Below are 19683 nucleotides of genomic sequence, written 5' to 3' on the forward strand. Positions count from 1 at the left end.
CCTGCATCACCGCCGAAACTGCGACGATCGCAGAGGACGACCAGGGCCCCCAATCGACTAATTGCTTCCTTTTGAATGTAAATAAATACTGTAAATAGTTGCGACATGTGACCAGGTAAAACACTGTACTAATGTATACCGGGTACCACCATAACCTCAACCTCAACCACTGTATAACGCAAGCCACCACCCCCGCCGGACTCTTTTTTTTACAGGTGGTGAATGTGGTAGTCGGTATTAGGGGTATTACGGTTCCCAGGTTGATGCTGTAAGACCATTGGTGTGGGAGGTACCTGAGACAGGAAGATCATTGGTGGAGCCTGCCTGCTGGTTCCGCCCAATAGGGCGGACTATAAGAGCCTGTGTCTCCCCAGCAGCTGCATTCTGTACCTGCGCTGCTGGGGGAAACATCTAGTACAATAAAGCCTTCAATTGTCTCCAATCTTGCTTCTGGAGTTATTGATCGAGCATCAAACAATACTGTTATAAATTTGCCTTCAATGCAACAAGAACAACAAGGTTCCAGGGCTGCATATGATTTTCTCTCAGAGAATCCGCCAAAAAAATTATTTCTACAGAATAACCAAAATAAACATGCCGCCATTGGCATTGAGCAACAGAAATGAAAGGTAGGGGATTTAAGGAAAAACGTATTTTTACACAGCAAATGGGAATCACCCGGGAACTCTCAGGGCAACCAACCGGATTTCCAGGATAGTCCTAGAATTTGGCTTGGTGTCCTGCATCCCAGAATACCATTTGTCCCAAATTCCACCCACAGTGAGTGAGGAAAGAGCTCAGACTGTGTGCATACTGAGCCAGCATGGTGTGCATGTGCAGACACAGCCACAGGGATCAGCAGCACTGGCGCGCACTCTCCTTTGAGCGTTGTCGGACAGGCAGGTAGGTAGTTGGGGGAGTCAGGTGGCGGGGTTGAGGGGGTGGGGGAGCAAGGGTGGGGTGTGGAAAGGTCCGGTCCGGCAGAGACAGTACTCTGAGGCCAGGGAAGGGGGCTTTTGTATGTGTGCGTGGGGTGGGGGGGGGAGGAAAGAGCTGCCGGGGGCCTAGCTTCCTAGTTGGTAAATCTGGAGGTGATGAAGTTGTCCTGTGTGCGGCGGCCCTGGATCACACATTGGGCAGCCTGCCGTGTATGCTCAGGCTCCATGCCCACCCTCCTGGACACCATCCTCACCCTCCTCGTCAGATAAGGCATACTGTTCTTCCTCCTCCTCCAGCATGTCACTCCTCTGCTGGTCAACGTGATGCTCGAGACCCTCTGGGGACTACATTGGACAGCTCCACCAGAACGGTCCAGGCATCGGAATCACAATTTGAGCAAGCCGATGCACAGCTCGATGACGCTCCTGGCTGTTGCATGGGCATCGTCATAAGGGTATCGTTAGCCATGACCTCAGAGGTAACCCATGTCGCCCAATAGCCAACCCCTCACCCAAAGGAATGCCTCGTGGGTGCCGGGAACATCAGAGTGGGTGAGGATGTAAGTGTCGTGCATGCTGCCTGAGTATCAGGCGCAGGCGTGCATGATGTGCAGCTGGTAACCCTGGTCACGCAATGGCCTCACTACAGGTCCACGGGATTCTGTCAGGCCTAATGTGGGTGGGCAGGACAGGACTAAGGAAGAGAGGGTTCCAGGAAGACCTGAAGAGGACGGAGGGTCTGTGCAACCCTGGGGAGAGTGGGGATAGTGGTTCCATGTTGGCCTGGTGAGGTAGAATGGGATCCGGACAGGTTGAGGAGGCACGTTTATTTGTGGAGGAGAAGGGGTCCAAGCATCCCAAGCAGTGCCCACTCTTGTGGACTTGCCAGTAACCCCCTCCGCCACCCCCCCCAAAAAAAAACACAGGCTTCTGTGGTCTTTCCCCCGGAGTTGGTTATCAGGTTCACTGCTTAGGGGGCTGATAGGAGTAGGAGACAATTAATAATTTCAAGAGAAAAGTGGATAGGCACGTCAAGGAAATAACTTGCAGGGCTATGGGAATAATGTGGAGAAATGGGACTAACTGAATTGCTCTCAAGAGAGTCAGCATGGACTCAGTTGGCCAAATGGCCTTCTTCTGTGACATAGCAGCTCTTGATTTGAATCTTACCTCTGTCCAAAGAGTTGTCTTCTGCAGGCGTGCCAAATAAGAATTGATATTTAGCCTTTGCGACACTCTGCGCATGTGGAGATGTCCGATTGATCCAAACAAATGTTTCAGTCTGTGGAGAGAAAGGAGCAACATAATTGAGTTGGAAACATCAATAATAAAAAACTCTCCGCAAATCTCAATTGCCACTTTCACACAGGCCCACTGAAATTCTAACCAATTTTAATCAACTTGCTAACACCACAGGCACAGACATGCACTTGAAGGTTTTTTTTTAAACTGCAAACATCTTCGGATTCTAGTTTCTGATTATTAACAGACACAGGCCTCAAATCCCAAAGGAGCGATGTACTGCTTAAACATGCTTTTCCTTCAATGTTTCTGTTGAATCGCGCGCCCCCCCCCCCCCCCCCCCCCACCCCCCAACCCCAGCCGCCACCCACTATTGCTTCTCCGGAAATCTGAGGATTATCTCCACTTATCAAAGGGGGGAGAAACAGAAACATAGGGAAATAAAGTATGAGAAAAGGGCACAAAATCCCAGTGAAATCCTCTTTCAAAATGACCTAATATTGAAAACATCTGGCAGTTTGTTCAAGAGTCAACGCTAAATCTTTTCTCACATAAAAATGTAATCTTTTGTCGAGTGCATATTGATTGCAAAATGTTTTTGAGAAAGGTGAAATACAGCAGTGGACATTTTTATTCTGCTGAATGACAGATGAACAAGAGTTTATGTGGCGGACAGGATCTCTTGAATCTCTCTCAACTGACCGACGGCTACCTGCACCTCAGAAGGTGAGGGAAACAGAGGAGAAATATCCGGGGCTGGTTTCCGCGCCATCAGGAAATGGGAGGATCCCGCCAACGGAGAATCCCGCAGCCTAACTACAAATACCTTGTCCGCTTTCAATTGGGATGACAGTGAGTGCTACAGTTGTTGTCAGCGATCTGTAGGGTAGGGAATGGGGTGGCACGGTGGCACAGTGGTTCGCACTGCTGCCTCACAACTCCAGGGTTCCGGGTTCAATTCCGGCCTCGGATGACTGTGTGGAGTTTGCACTTTCTCCCCGTGTCTGTGTGGGTTTCCTCCGGGTGCTCCGGTTTCCTTCCACTGTCCAAAGATGTGCAGGTTCGGTGGATTGGCCATACTAAATTTCCCTTTAGTGTCCAAAAGGTTAGGTGGGGTTACTGGGTTACGGGGATAGGGCGGAGGCATGGGCTTAAGCTTAAATAGGGTGCTCTTTCCAAGGGCCGGTGCAGACTCGATGGGCCGATTGGCCTCCTTCTGCACTGTAAATTCTATGATTCTATGAATTGAGGAAATTTGTCAAGCAAGATCAATGCTGGAAGGGCCGAAACAATGTTCACTTTGAGGAACCACCAGAGGATGCTCTGCATTTGCACACAAACTTGAGTTAGTGCTTTGAAGGAATGAGAAGAGGAAAAGGGTTGAACAACTGAAAAGGTCTCTAAGTACTCAAAGGGCCAATTCTAAAAGAGGAAGTATTCCTCAAATCCCTGCTGCTTTAAAACAATCCCACATTCCAACTTTGAGCAACAGCAACATCTGGATCTGATTTTATGTCACTCACATGTGGCGCCCAGTTGTTTTGTGTAATGATATTGTTTTTGTGAATGGTTAATTTATAGCATGGAGTTCAGCTATTTGCAATATTGCAAGGGTAGAAAACTTACCAATTTGAAAGTCGATGTATTTATATAGTTGTAAAGTTAAGAGTTGCAAATTCATAGATTCATAGAACATACAGTGCAGAAGGAGGCCATTAGGCCCATCGAGTCTGCGCCGACCAACTTAAGCCCTCACTTCCACCCTATCCCATTAACCCAAATAGCCAATAACACCTCTTAACCTTTTGGACACCAAGGGCAATTTATCATGGCCAATCCACCTAACCTGCACGTTTTTGGACTGTGGGAGGAAACCAGAGCACCCGGAGGAAACCCACGCAGACAAGGGGAGAAGGTGCAGACTCCGCACGGACAGTGACCCAGTGGGGAATCGAACTTGGGAGCCTGGCGCTGTGAAGCCACAGTGCTATCCACTTGTGCTACCGTGCTGCCCATGATGGGAATTCCCATGTGGCCAACAAAATGCTTCATTGTTGCTATCAAGAAGCTTTTGAGTTAAGTCTTTGAATGTTTAATTTGTTCTTCACCCTGCAAAGAGGGACATTTATTATTTCTCAGAGAGGTATATATCAATGAGCCCATGTGAAGTTGCGCACGACAGATGGTTATAACTATAAAAACTGTGCTTCGCACCTCAGCACGGATTCCTGGAAAGGATGGCATGCAGCTTAGAGAGAAAAACACCTAGCTCCTGAGTTGGCTCAATCTATGATGGCTTCCTTAGCACCAAGGTTTAAGGTAATTGGCATGAGATCCAGAGAGCTAGGGGCAAAAGGAAATAAGGATAAATTGTCTTACGCAATGAGGTATGATCATCTGGAAAGCGCTATCTGACAGAGCGATGGAAGCAGATTAATTTCCTTTTCAAAGTTACTTCAAGTAATATTTGAAGGGCTAAGGGGGAAGAGCAAGGGAGTGAGTCTATTTAGACAGATCTTTCAAAGAGCGGGCACAAAAATGATGGGATAAAGAATCTTCTTTCAAAAAGCTTCCAAGTCCAATCCTTAATCTGTGCTGTAACAGTTGAACACGGTCAAGTGGCAGGAGATATGTTACAACTGAATGCTGTCTCTGGGAAGGGGAAGAGGGAAGCCAGAAATGTTTCCCACTCCCAGCTGATACTCAGGGGTACCAGTTGAGATAGTGACTGCTGCACTGGATCTGCATGGCTGGGAAAGGATACACATTGTGACTTGCATAGTCAGTTCCCAGGAACACAGTAGCCTAGTGGTTATCGTGCCAAATTAGCAACTTGAGAGAGCGCAAGATCAAATCCCACCATGGCAAGGTGAGAAATTAAAGTAGCTTCAATAAATCTGCTCATTTGTGGTCTATTGCCAGATAAACAGCAATGAGAACTGTCGGAAAAAACAAAATAGTTTACAGAAGGGAATCTGGCCGGCATGACTCCGACAGTTGACTTAATACGTTCACGGAAACCAGGGGTGAGCAATAAATATTGTTTTGTAGCCATTATCCATGTCCCAAGAATGAACTAAAATTTAAACAAAGGCCAGAAATATATCGCACCTACACGAAGAGTAAAAAAAGGGAAGAAAGCTTCATTGCATCTCTCAGAAATGTCCTGAAACACTTCATACAATGACTGAGTTGAAGTGCAGTGACTATTCTTGTGCAAGAAACAATGATAGGTTTTCTCGTACAAGGTCTCGCAATCTTGTGCCTCCATCTCGCCTAAAGGCCCATCAGAGGTTGACTTAGACATTTCTGTGCACAGAGGTCAGTTTATCATTGCTACAAGAGATAAATACAGAAGCACCAACTCAATGTGTAGTGTGTTAATGTTTGAATTCTGTTTCAATGAAATACATATTTTGTTATGTAAATCAGGGCAGCAATACTAATGTGGAAAAGAGTAGGGAATTATTCTTAAGTATATAAGAATTGGTTTAGTTTAGATGGTCAGCATGGTCGGCACAGGCTTGGAGGGCTGAAGGGCCTGTTCCTGTGCTGTACTTTTCTTTGTTCTTTGGTTTACACTGGTGTATCATACAACCTACAGTGCCGAAAGAGGCCATTCGACCCATTGGGCGCAATTCTCCACTCCCACTCCGATTGGGAGAATCGCCGGGGACGCCAAAATTTCCGGGGACGCCGGTCCGACGCCCTCCCGCGATTCTCCCAAGCGGCGGGAATGGGCCGGTCGAGTTTCGCGGGCCGCAGGCCGGAGAATCACCAGATGATTCTGCCCATGCAAAATCCTGGAATCTGTTATTTCATTTAAGTTACTTGACTGTGCACAGGTTTCACATATAGGCAGACTTCTGGTATTAATGGCGGAATTCAAATTCCGGGGAAAAAAAAGTTCTTGTGGACGTAACAGACAATTCTGACGCCGAGAATGATGATGGTGACTGGCCTGAACGAATTGTATCGGTTACTGGAAGCTCGAGTCCAGCTGTTTCATTCAACTGTGCAGTGCTGGATGGCGCCTGCAATTCTACAGTGCGTGGGGTGGATTGGCTGAATTGCAATCTGCTAACAAGGAAGATTGGCGCAAGGTTATAGAGTATGAAAACTCCACCTGCTTGAGTTTTGGAGATGACAATATGCTAAAATCTTTCAAAAGAGTGGCCATCCCACGCAAGATATCTGGGTTAAGTCTCTTCATTGGTTTTGATGCGGTCTCCAGTGAGATACCTTTATTGTGTAGCAAGTCCTCAATGAAAAAAAGCACAGATGTGGAGAATGACACAAAAAAGCACAGATGAGGAATACGCACAAAAGTGTTGACGGATAATGGTGGAGAATTCGCAAATTATAAATTCCGGGACATGTGTGTGAATATGAATCTTACCGGCTTAAATACTGCGTCTGAGAGCCTTTTCAGCAATGTTTTAAGAGAGAAATTACGTAATAATTGATGAAATGTAAGATACTGGCTGACCAACTGACCTTCAAGTTTCAAACAAAGCTGACAAGGGCAGTACGTAGTGTAGCCATCTGAGTTGGCCACTTCCCGATTTAAAATGCAAACCACAAAGGCTGAAGGGAAATTCAGCCAACACAGGCAAAAACTAGCAGGCGCAAGTTACTGTGCATTAGACTCTGCAAAAACCCAGACAGCATCGATACAAGCAGCCATCTGCATAGCAATGTAGCAGCCATCTACATAGTAAAGAGCGATCCCCGGGAACAATCGAAACATTTAAGGTAAACAAAGCCAAGCCAGACTCCTCGGCGCCAGCAGGAGCCAACACAAAAGAGGTTAACGGACACTTAAAGACCGCCCAACGATCAGGGAACAGCTCCAGTATTGGAGAAATCGAACCAAGCGATTGGAACAAAGTCCAATCACTTGAAACCAGGTACAGGGTCCGCCCCGAAAGGCGGGAAGCCCCTGGGGGCTATAAAGTAAAGCCCCCAAGTTCAAATCGTCCTTCTTGACAGGGTCACTCAGCAACGCGAAGCAACCCTTGACAGTGACCTGTCCGGCGGTCTCCAAAGAAGTACGTCTCAAGTCAACGCTCGCTACGAGATAGGCGCTCCTAGCTACCAGTCTATACCAGCTTTTGAATCCTGCAGTTTCAGAACCCGAATGAAAGGCCATTTGTTCCCCATACCTGGTGGGCCAGTCCGAAGCTAAGTATAGGCCTGTTAGTTATAGAAATAGCCTAGAAAGTAGAGTTCATGCATGAGTAGCGATTGACTGTGTATAATAAATATGTATTGATTTGAATCTTACTAATTGGTGTGTTGAGTTATTGATCATTACTTGAACTTGAACCTCATGGCAGTATCATAAAGATACCTGGCGACTTGAGAGCAAAGGTTATAAAACAGAGCCAATTGAACCAACCAAAAGTTAGCAACAGTAGGAAAAGATCCTTGGCAAATGGTGCGGGGCGGGCGTATGGTCAGTATCAACTGGTATATGATCGGAATCCGAAATACCCTCAGTGCTGTCAGGTGCGCTAGAAGGAACTACCATTGGCTCTATTCTCCCTGTCCACTTGAATGCCTTAGATGCGGACAGGAAAGCTTTAATCCGGACGGGAGTGGACGTCCTGGCCTTCGCCTCACTGATCTCCAGGCACTTCTCCAAGGGTGGAAGTCGGCAGCGCCACCCAAGAAATCGGAGTGGATCTCAGACCTGGCTGAATTCTGAGACTAAAGAAGATAAAATTCTCAATCAGAGGGTCCGAGGAGAGATTCCACAATACATGGAAGAAGTTCACAGACCTCTTTGAGGGTCTGTTCGCGACCAACAACTAACTAGGTGGGGTGGAGCAAACAGTAAAGGGAGGGGGAGTTTGAAGAGGAGGAGGGAGGGTATGGAGAGGGGAAGGGGCAAGGGTGTATGAAATGAAAGGGAGCTCGCGTACAGCCGATTAGAGACAGGGAGGAAGGCCACTCACCAGAGGGGACACAGACCCCTCCCACACATGGAAAACCGAGGAGGTGACCATCCGAACCTCCCTCGAAAACCCAATGGGGGAACAGGACCCTCCCCCAACCCCCTCCCCTGCACCCCCCCCCCCCCCCCCCCCCACCTCATCCAAACAACTGTCAATATAAATTAAGTAAAAAATTCTGGCATTGATTGTAAATCTAAATGTAAATAAGAGTTTGCAAGCACAGGAACCTGGGTCACAGGGAAAGTGACAACCTGTTGTACACATGTTTATGAAGTTGCTGTTGCTTGGTTTCTTCTTATGTATTCTTGCCAGAGGCTCTGTCTCATGTTTCATCGAGCGAGAAATTATTGGAAGAAGGACCACATGTGATGCGAGTGGAGAAAATGTGGAAAAAAAATTCTTTCATCGTTTTCTTGTCTAGAAATTTAAAAAATTGTTTGTTGTTTTTCTTTAAGAAGGGAATCTGTTCATATTGGAATCCTGTTACAATGAAGTGTGGGCTTTGATTTCAAAAGGAAGGCAGCTGTTAATAATTGAGAAGAGATAAAGAAATTATTCTTACGTATATAAGAGCTGGTTTACAGGGGGCTTGGAGAGGGGAAGAAGGAAGTTTATTCCTGTGGTTTTGTAATTAAACCTGTGTTAAGGAAAAGACTGGCTCCAGATTTGTCCTTTCCTCAACGTATGAATGATGACTTTAACGTGGTAACAGAGAATGAACATCAGGCACAGGTGATTGGAAATTGAATAAGATTTTATGTCTCTGTCTTCTAAGAAAATGGTAAATGACTTAAAGCATACAAGTAGATTTAGAAAGCCAAGAAAGATAGCTGGCAAGTAACAAACGGCAAAGGCAGAAATTTGGCAAGCTCCCGTCTGTCCTCCCAAAACAAGAAGAAACACAAATGCTCAGCACAGTTTTGTTCACAGATGCAAAACCCACCGTGTCTTGTTTATTCAATTCATCCTTTAACTGCTGGAGGAATGCGGGAATAAAAGAAAGAAATGGCTTTGTTCCCCTGTGTCAATAACTGGAACTACCCCAGCTGAGACCATAAGACAAAGGAGCGGAAGTAAGGCCATTTGGCCCATCGAGTCCACTCCACCATTCAATCATGGCTAATTTCAACTCCATTTGCCCGCTCTCTCTCCATGGCCCTTAATTCCTCGAGAAATCAAGAATTTATCAACTTCTGTCTTAAAGACACTCAACGTCCCGGCCTCCACCGCCCTCTGTGGCAATGAATTCCACAAACCCACCACTCTCTGGCTGAAGAAATTTCTCCTCATCTCTGTTCTAAAGTGACTCCCTTTTATTCTAAGGCTGTGCCCCCGGGCCCTAGTCTCCCCTGCTAATGGAAACAACTTCCCTACGTCCACCCTATCTAAGCCATTCATTATCTTGTAAGTTTCTATTAGATCTCCCCTCAACCTTCTAAACTCCAATGAATATAATCCCAGGATCCTCAGACGTTCATCGTATGTTAGGCCTACCATTCCTGGGATCATCCGTGTGACTCTCCGCTGGACCCGCTCCAGTGCCAGTATGTCCTTCCTGAGGTGTGGGGCCCAGAATTGCTCACAAATTGAACACAAATTGTTCCCAACTACCAGGGGGGGGGTGCAGGAACCAAACCTGGAACCGTTTGGCCAACACAAGCGTATATATGGTGTTGCAATTCCGTCCAAACTCCATTGGATGGCAAAGGTACAGGTTTACAAACACAAAGGGCGCAATTCTCAGGGCCGATTCGCCACGGGCACAAATCTTGTTATGGCCACTAAATCTCATGAGAGGCCATAACGGGATTTGTGGCGGCGAGGTCTTGGTTTGAAATATACACATGATATATGTGATATATATACATATAGGTTTACTACATGAGTCTTTGTGTGTACATGTGTATATATATTTGTATTTATGTGTATGTGTGTATATGCACGTGTGTAGGTATACATGCGTGTTTGAGTATATACATGTATATGTACGTATGGTGCTGATTTAGCACAGGGCTAAATAGCTGGCTTTTCAAGCAGTGCGGGTTCAATTCCCGTACCAGCCTCCCCGAACAGGCGCCAGAATGTGGCGACTTGGGGCTTTTCACAGTAACTTCATTTGAAGCCGACTTGTGACAATAAGTGATTTTCATTTCATTTCATTATATATTATATCCCAAGAATGAGAATAAAAAGTCTTTCTTGTTCACAGTCCCACTCATGCTTTCAACACATGCTGACTTGAGTATATTATATATAGATAGATAGATATAATATATATATATATATAGGTATATACATCTTTGTGTGTATTTGTGTGTAAACATGTATGTCTGTGTTTATGTGTACATACATGTGTGTGTGAGTGTATACATGTGTATGTATGTATTTGTGCATATGTATATTATATAGATTTATATATATCCCAAGAATGAGAATAAAAGGTCTTTCTTGTTAACAGCCACTCATGCTTTTAGGCTGTAGGCTAGAGAACAACTTAGTAAATGGTCAAGTTTGAAATTTTCTTCAGGGTATCTATTAATGTTGAGTTATGACTTCAATATCTGGGTTGCCTCCAGAAAAATGCAAGGAGTCAAGCCAGGCTAACAGCCAATATATCTTCCTTGTCGTATTTGACCCATGTTTGCGAGATCAACTTTTATACAGTGGTTGGGAAAACTGGGGCTGGATTCTCCAATAATGGGGCTATGGCCCCACGCCAGCATCAAAACGCTGCCGTTTCTCTCTGGACTTTGCTTAAGAAAGTCCAGAGTGATTCTCCTACCTGCAGGGGACTTGCAGGGCCCAGGAGTGCTCCTCGCTGCTCTGGCTGTGGATACAGGGCCCTGCACTTCCGGTTGGGAGTCTGCACATGCGCATGGTGGCAGCCTGCAGCGGCCCCCCCATGCAACATGGCGAACTCGCACCGCGAAACCTGGATGGAAGAAGTAGCTCCTCCCCGAGATTGGGCGCGCCCGCGGATCGGTGCCGCACGATCGCTTGCCTGGCCGTCCATGAGGCCCGCTCCGGTGAAGGATCCCCCCCGCCCTGCACCAGGGTGGTTAGAACCACGCCGGCAGGAACCCGGCCAGTTACCCTCGGTGAATTGCCGGGGGGGGCGGGTGGCCTGTCAATGGCCCCCTACCAGTGCCGAGTAGACCGCGCGTGCCGGCCACGATTCCCGCGCGAACGCCCATTCTCCGCCCCCGCACCGAACACGATTTTGGTGCGGAAGCTCGAAGAATCCCGCCCCTGGTCTCCAGAAGCACATCTGCACTGTTAAACCAGGGTCTCTAATGTTGGCAGAATACTTCACCCATGTGATACCACATGGATAGGGAACAGGGGCTTCTTAATACAACCAAGTGCAGCTTACAGTGGGAGACTACATTCGCACCATGTCAAGGATTCAGGTAGCGGGGATCACCAGTTTGTTCTAACGTTGTAAATGACAGGGAATTAAGGTTACTACAAAGCGATTTTCAAAGGCCTAAGGCACTAATATTACTGCAGAATAACCTTATGTGGTTGCACATAGAATCATATATAGTACATCATTGAAGTAGGCCATTCATCCCATCAGTCCCATGCTGGCTCTCTGAGAGAACTATCCAATTGGTCCCAATCCCCTGCTCTTTCCTCATGGTGCTGCAAATTTCCCTTTGCAAAGTTGGCCACTTGACAAACCGTACACAGCAACTAGTCTCAAATATGCTGTTGTTGGTAACACAGATCGGAAGAACAAATGGGACAGAAATATGTATCATGTTGGTCGCATATTTCTCCCAGGGGTTGTGGCATGAGGAATTCTAAAAGACAAAGGAACAAGTGAAAGAAGGAATCTGAGGTGGGATTTTCCGTCTCCCCCCTGCAGCGCGTTTTTCTGACAGCAGAGGTGGCTCGACATTGGCCGGCAGCGGAATCTTCCGGTCCCACGAATGTCTCCGGTGTTTCGCGATGTTCGCCAGGGAACCCACGGCGGGGTAGGTCGCCGTCGGCGGGACTGGAAGATTCCACCGGCAGGAAGGGTGAAAAATTCAGCCTATAGTGTCACAAAACAAAGGTTAATGTATTACCACACCATCCGCCGACTCTTCCCTACTCTCCTGAAGGGATTGGCGAGTGCTGAGGTACAACTGGTCCGACTCTGGTAGACTACACAACAGTTTACAAGTACTCAGTTGCTTCAACTCGGAATGGTGACTTCCCCTCCGGTTCACTGAACCTCCCAGGAGCAATAATCCACGCAGGGCATTAGAGTTATCACTGGCTGATTCCACCCCCGCCCGACTGCCATCACTGGCAGATCAGGCCTCCATTAATGTCTGCTCCCACCAACCCCCCCCTACTAGGGGCTGGCCCTCGCACTACCCCCAGCGCAGGTTGGCACTGCCTGTTCCAGGGCAGTGCCTGGGCATGTGCTAAATCGCTGGCTTTGAAAGCAGACCAAGGCAGGCCAGCAGCACGGTTCGATTCCCGTAACAGCCTCCCCGAACAGGCGCCGGAATGTGGCGACTAGGGGCTTTTCACAGTAACTTCATTTGAAGCCTACTTGTGACAATAAGCGATTTTCGTTTTTTCATTTCATGTCTCTCTAGCTTGGGTCTATACGTACCTCTGCGCTCCCGGAGGGATCCCCTCGACTGCCTCATGCCTGGCCAGACTTGGGGGTCTGGAGAGCGTGCCCGCTAATGACATGCTCATGTATTAAAGCCGCGCGATTTGCACTCCCCCACTGGAGAGCGGGGAGAAGATTCCAAAAGCTAATCAAGCCAGAGTGAATCATGTTTTTCGCTTCTCACTGGATTTTGAGGCCGCATCAACTTTGTCACAGATGGAGAGGGAGGCTGAAAATCACCCTCACCGGTCTCGACTCCCAACGTGAAATGCCACAAGAGATTAACTAGTCGTCAGTTACTTTCCAATACAGCTTTTTTGTGGAAACGCTGGTAATTTCAGCAATAGTTCTCCATTCCTCTGCGTATTCCACTCCTTGTTAGCCGCCTGCACATGGCCCCTCCTTCCAAGCTCAGCTCACTCAGATTCAGAAACCCACCAGCATCGACGACAAGCCTCACCATGTTAAGCATAATTACCCCAATATGCTCAGAGCAAATAGCTACATATCAATGTGGCACACCCTCCATTTTGCTGTGATAACAGCAAATTACAAAATTAGGGAGATGTCATGAGGGTAAATTTAAAGCTCTAAATAAGCTCTGTGGTTGACCACCCAAATCCCTGCCGCTGATTACAGGCTAATTATTCACTCCTGACTAATCAGAATTGCATACATAACACATTCAGAGAAAACTATAAAACTTACACTGCAACATTCATCAAAGACCTTCATGCATATGAGAAAGTTCCAGACATTGTTGCAGCATAATTGTAGTTGAACCACAGCACAATGAGTTTTCATTGCCTGCATTTAAACAAACTGTACTATAATGCGTGCACAGTGCTAAAGCACGTCCAAGAGGCTGGCATAAGTAGAACAGCATAACAGGGGTGGCACGGTAGCACAGTGGTTAGCACTGTTACTTCACAGCGCCAGGGACCCGGGTTCGATTCCCGGCTTGGGTCCCTGTCGGTGCGGAGTCTGCACGTTCTCCCCGTGTCTGCGTGGGGTTTCTTCCGGATGCTCCGGTTTCCTCCCACAGTCCAAAGATGTACAGGTTAGGTGGATTGGCCATACTAAATTGCCCTTGGTGTCCAAAATGGTTAGATGAGTTTACTGGGATAGGGTAGAGATGTGGGCTTAAGTAGGGTGCTCTTTCCAAGGACTGGTGCAGACTCGGTGAGCAAAATGGCCTCCTTCTGCACTGTAAATTCTATGATTCTATGAACAGGAAAGGTTAGAGTTCTCTGTATTGGCTAGAATTAAGTTTGTTGCCTTACCAATGCTTCCTGATTGATCTCATCTTCCATTCCTATTCTTTTTGCCCTTGACCGTACCTTGACCTTGACCCTGTATCCAAGGTTTTTTAAAATCAGTTTAAACAGTAGGCCCCATACCGTGGGCAGCACGATAGCACAGTGGTCAGCACTATGGCTTCACAACTCCGGGGCCCCAGGTTCGATTCCCGCTTGGGTCACTGTCTGTGCGGAGTCTGCACGCTCTCCCCGGATCTGCGTGGGTCTCCTCCGGGTGCTCCGGATTCCTTCCACAGTCCAAAGATGTGCGGGTTAGGTGGATTGGCCATGCTAAATTGCCTTTAGGTTAGATCGGGTTACAGGGATAGGTTGGAGGTGTGGGCTTAAGTAGGGTGCTCTTTCCAAGAGCCGGTGCAGACTCGATGGGCCTTCTGCACTGTAAGTTCTCTGATATCTAGGATAACGTTAGGTCAGTGTGCTTACCAGTCTTAGACCGTTCCGCCATGGTGCTTCAAGGTGTAGGAAGCTGCAGAAAGCCCCTTGGGCTGGTCGTGCCAGAGCATGTTTGACAGGAAGTGAATGTTGCAAATGTAATCTGTTATAAGTGCAGTGAGATCCCTCGGTGTATATGTACCATAACTGAAAGAAGTTGAGCTTTACATAAAGTGAAATCAGAACTATTACGTCAAGTACTTGGGCAGAATTTTATGAAGTATTTTTTTTTGGAAGGGACAACATGTGCTTACAATCTGCGTCACTTCCAGTAAGATTAGGTTCCAACTACAGTAAACACCAGAGTTGAACAGTCGAAGTGTGTTCTTATATGCTGCAGGAGAGAGATTTGCAGGGCTATGGGCAAAAAGCAGAGGTGGGGTATTAATTAGAGGATACTTTCAAAGGGCCAGCATGGGCATGATGGGCCAAATGGCTCCTTCTGTGCTGCACTGAGTACTAAATGTAATCTTCCAAACCCACCACTCTCTTCCTTTCTCTTCACACAAAACATCTACTAAACGTGTCTCTCTGCACATTCTCTCTGCATGTTCAACGTTGGAACGTAAAACTGCATGTTTTCTCCCCTTGCAGTATTCTTGCTTCAAGACCAGTCGGTAATCAACTTCCTCCATTCCCTGAGTGACAATTGTGACAACCCATAATGCACCGGTCAGTGTAGCAGGGGTTGTGACAAAGTTGGATAAGAAAAAAGCAGACACAATCATCTAAATTGTTCTTCACATGCGAGGGGCTTAAGATCGCTAACCTTGAGCTTTGTTTAAATCAGCTATTTCAACAATGAATGCTCCCATAGGTTAAAAAGTTAAAACTCAAGAAAGAATAGTGTCCGATTGATTTCAAGGTACTAATTCACCTCATGGATACAAATCATAATTTGCATCAATATAGCATCTCATCATATCATAACATTGCAATGACATGGAATTACTATTCATCTGTTTCTTAGGCAATTGCAATAGGAATTCTGCATCAATAACATCCCACTAATAACAATGGTAGGAAGGACCAGACTATCTGTTATGGTGGAGGGAGAGATATTGGCTAGGCCCCCTCTGCATTGTTCGAAACAGTGCCTTGGGATCCCTCATTGTCCACCTCAAGACAAGACCCCAAATTTACTGGATGCGATTTAACTAAATGGGAACAAAGTCCCATAGTGAGCACGTTTAGCTGTGTGTTTCCTGGCGCTCGCAGCGCGCATCAAATGTTGATGTCCTGTTCCATGGAAGCCATATTCAGGGTGTCGGACCGGCCCGAGCTGCAGGCGGGTGGGGGGGCAGACGTTTTAGCCTTCGCCTCACTGATTTCCCATAGGTGGGTCCTGTTGGAGGACAGCCTCTCCACCCTGTGCTCGGTGTGGCGGGGGGATTTGTTGGGAGTTTCTAGCCCTGGAGAAGGTGAAATTTGCTCTAAGGGAGGGGGGGGGGGGCAAATGATGGGGTCTACAAAAGTTGGGGATTATTAATTTTGCACTTTGGAGAGTTGGTTACCGTTGACTGCAGAGGGAGGGGCAGGGAGGGCGGGTTGGGTGGGTTTTGTTACTGTTGTAAATTGTAAAAATGTTGAAAATGTGGAATAAAAGTACTTTCAACATTTTTTAAAAATGCGTCCCAATCTCTGGAGCCCCTGATGCGACCTCCGACACCCCCTAGCCCCAAATCCCTATCAGGGGGACCCAGGCCCCCTGCACCCCTCCCATAACCTCGCAGCCCGATCACCATGGCATGAAAAATGCCAACTTGGCATCTTGGCAGTACCAGCTTGATACCCTGGCAGTGCCCATGCCAGCTGGGCACCTTGGCAATGCCAGGCTGGTACCCAGGTGGTACTGCCAGGTGACAAGTTGGCAGTGTCAGGGTGACCTGGTGGCACCAGCAGTGCCAGGGTACCACCCTGCCCAAAGGGCATGGGGGGGGCCTCCGATCCTCTGGGAGGTCCCCACGGGTGACATTCCATCTGGTCCCCATATTGTGAAGCCCAGCACTGTACGGCACTCATCCGAGGTCTCCACGGCAAAGGGGACATATCCCAACGCCTTGGGTGCCTCAGGAAACTGCATATCAGAGTGAGGCTAGCTGTCTCACTCTATCTAATACGCAGTGATTCCGCCCACAGTGGTGTGTTGCGAGCCGGGTAGATCCCCGGAGCGGCGTCTCCCGGCTTCTATCAGGTCACGTTGCACCACTGTGCGTTGCTTTTCGGGTGCAGCGTGGCTGTTTTATTGCGCCCACTATCCCAACCAAAAGATTCATCAAGCAACACTGCAGCACTCTTTCAGAAGTGACAGCCTGTACACAATCTGGAATAGGAATTAAACTCAACGTTCTGAGGGTGACCTCTACGCCAAGAAGACCCGCCTACGAGCAGTCAGCAACGCGAAGGCCAAGACATCTGCCCCCGCACCTGTCCGCAACTTTCTGATCAAGAGTTGACGGTCCTGCCTTCATATAAGCCAAGCAATTTCAAGCACCTCTTCATTTGTTTTCTGGTCTGTATATGGAATTTTAAGTATACACCTCGGCTTCCCCAGATCTTTACTTATTACCCAGGTTATTGTCCTGTATTTACTGTACAGGAAAGTGGATAGAATATAGCATCACATGAGATTTTTCCTTGTTACAAGCTTGAGTTATCTTGTTAACAGATCCTTCATCTTCACAAAACCACTTCTGACTGTCTTCCTCCTTCTGCTGACTTTGTCATCGCATCTACCATCTACTGTTATCATTTTTCTAAAGGGACAATGTTGTACCCTCAATAACGACGCTAGAGAGTAAAACGGTAAAGAAGGCTTTAATAAGCTAAGAACTAGCCTGGTGCCGAGACGGGTGCTTACTAGGTGCCGCTTATATATGACTCCCAGGTGGGCGGAGCCAGAGGCGGAGTCCCCCAGGGTTCCAAGCCTGGTCTTAAAGGGGACATCACCTTACATGATGATAAGGGTACAGTAATACAATAACCGTTCATCACAGACAAACTTCTCAATTTGCCACAGTGTGGCATCTCCTTCTTCAATCTATTTCTCATTTCTTCTAATATATTCCTTCTAGCTAATTAGCTAATTGGAATGATGAGAAAATCTTTTTTTATATAAATTTAGAATACCCAATTGGATTTTTCCAATTAAGGGTCGATTTAGCGTAGCCAATCCACCCAGACTGCACATCTTTGGGTTGTGGGGGTGAAACCCACGCAGATACGGGGAGAATGTGCAAACTCCACACGGACAGTGACCCAGAGCTGGGATCGAACCCAGGTCCTCAGCGCCATAGGCAGCAGTGCTAACCACTGCACCACTGTGCGGCCCCTGAGACAATCTTAATCTGTAAATTATTTTGAAACTATTGGAATCACTCCTAGGCCTCCATGCGGCCTCTCTCTAATCTTCAATAAATAACAAACCATCACATCCATTCATTTTCTACTTTCAAACAAACAAATTTCTTGCTACTGAGCAAAGAAGTAACAAGACTACAATTTGATTTATAGTGAAAATATTATCGAGAGGAATATGCTTTTGAGAGGAAAAACTAAAGGACACATTCTAAACTCTAAACATCCCACATATACACAACTGCCTCCTTTCAACTCCTTTACAATGGGCAGGAGTTGGCAAATTTACCTGCCTGTCAGTGAAAATTTCAATCTTTTTGGCATAAACCTACTCAAAAGGACAGTCTGACTTAGTGCAGAGGTTGATTCAAAGGCTTTTTTACATTTTTCCAATTAAGGGGCAATTTAGCATGGCCAATCCACTTACACTGCACATCTTTGGGTTGTGGGGGTGTGACCCACGCAGACACGGGGAGAATGTGCAAACTGCACACTGACGGTGACCCGGGGCCGGGATCGAACCACCGACCCTCGGCGCGTGAGGCCGCAGTGCTAACCACTGCACCACCTGATTCAAGGTTTATAACCACCAGCCTCATACTGCTCTCCTTAGACAAGAGAAGGTTAAAAGGAGATTGGACAGAGGTATTCAAAATCACGAGGGGTCCAGGCAGAGTAGACAAACAGAAACTGTTCCCGTTGGTGGAAACGTTCCGAAGCAGAGGGACTCAGATTTAAGGTGACTGGCAAAAGAACCATCAGCAACATGACCAAAAAAAAACCTTTTTACACAACAAGTTATTTGGATCTGGAATGCACTGCCTGGGAGTGAATCGCAGCGTTACGACGAGCGCATTGTACCCAGTTACTCACTGGAGAACAGAATCCAGGAAGAAGCTGAGCTTTAGAGATCTGGAAGGTTGCAGACTTGATTCCTAATTAGTGCCAAATTAGCTGGTCTCTGATATTGAGGTGCTACAAATAATTGTGATGTTCTTTGGTTGTTCAAATAATAATAATAATAATCTTTATTATTGTCACAAGTTGGCTTCCATTAACACTGCAATGAAGTTACTGTGAAAATCCCCTAGTCGCCACACTCTGGCGCCTGTTCGGGTACACTGAGGGATATTAATATTATTAAGGTTGTAGTGTTTCAGACTTTGTACTAAATCAAAGCTAATTTATTCGCACTACACTATGAATTGTGAATTCTTAAGTGTGCCGAAAAAGCTAAGTATTAGATTAAATAATTACAATACACAGAGCTACTGAAAAGTGTTGTGTTATGTACTCTGGGATAACACAGGCTGCAACTCGATGCAGCTTTGACCAAAAGATACTCCAGACTTTGAAGTAAGTTCAATGTGATTTATTGAACCATTAGCACAGTTCTCTATGAGTTCGACTCTCCTGCTAATCTTGCTGTAGTAACTCAGTCTAACTAACCAGTCTGCTCTAAGCCACGTGGTGGGTGTGATGCTTCTGCTCTGCCCCTGTCCTACTCTCTGAGTGTCGCCTGTGGAAAGAGACAGAGCATGTGTGCCCTGTCCTGTTATATGGGTTGTGTAATGCCCCCTTGTGGTAATGCCACCTCTGGGTGTCTTGACTGCCCATTGGCTGTGTCCTATTCTGAGTGTTCATTAGTTGTATGCCTGCATGTCATGACGTCTTTGGTGCTCCCTCTAGTGTTTACTTAGTCGTAGTGTATTTACATTAACCTCTTGTGTATTTACAGTGATGCATATCACCACAAAAAGCATGACTGTCGGCATCCCTCTCTACTAATTCACTCCCCAAGATCACGTGGACCACCGTGT

At 46.8% G+C, this 19683-nt stretch overlaps 1 protein-coding gene across 6 annotated transcripts in view; it reads right to left on the reverse strand.

Moving 5' to 3' along the window:
- Nucleotides 1-19683, reverse strand: part of LOC140408348 (PH and SEC7 domain-containing protein 1-like) — a 613055-nt gene that overhangs the window by 357854 nt on the left and 235518 nt on the right. For all 6 annotated transcript variants that reach the window (XM_072495423.1, XM_072495424.1, XM_072495425.1 and 3 more), the window contains one exon: nt 2109-2220. In XM_072495423.1, coding sequence (XP_072351524.1) covers nt 2109-2220 — 112 coding nt within the window. The remainder of the gene's footprint in view (nt 1-2108; nt 2221-19683) is intronic.

This window comes from Scyliorhinus torazame, chromosome 3 (genome assembly GCF_047496885.1).
Source record: "Scyliorhinus torazame isolate Kashiwa2021f chromosome 3, sScyTor2.1, whole genome shotgun sequence".
Lineage (NCBI taxonomy): Eukaryota > Metazoa > Chordata > Chondrichthyes > Carcharhiniformes > Scyliorhinidae > Scyliorhinus > Scyliorhinus torazame.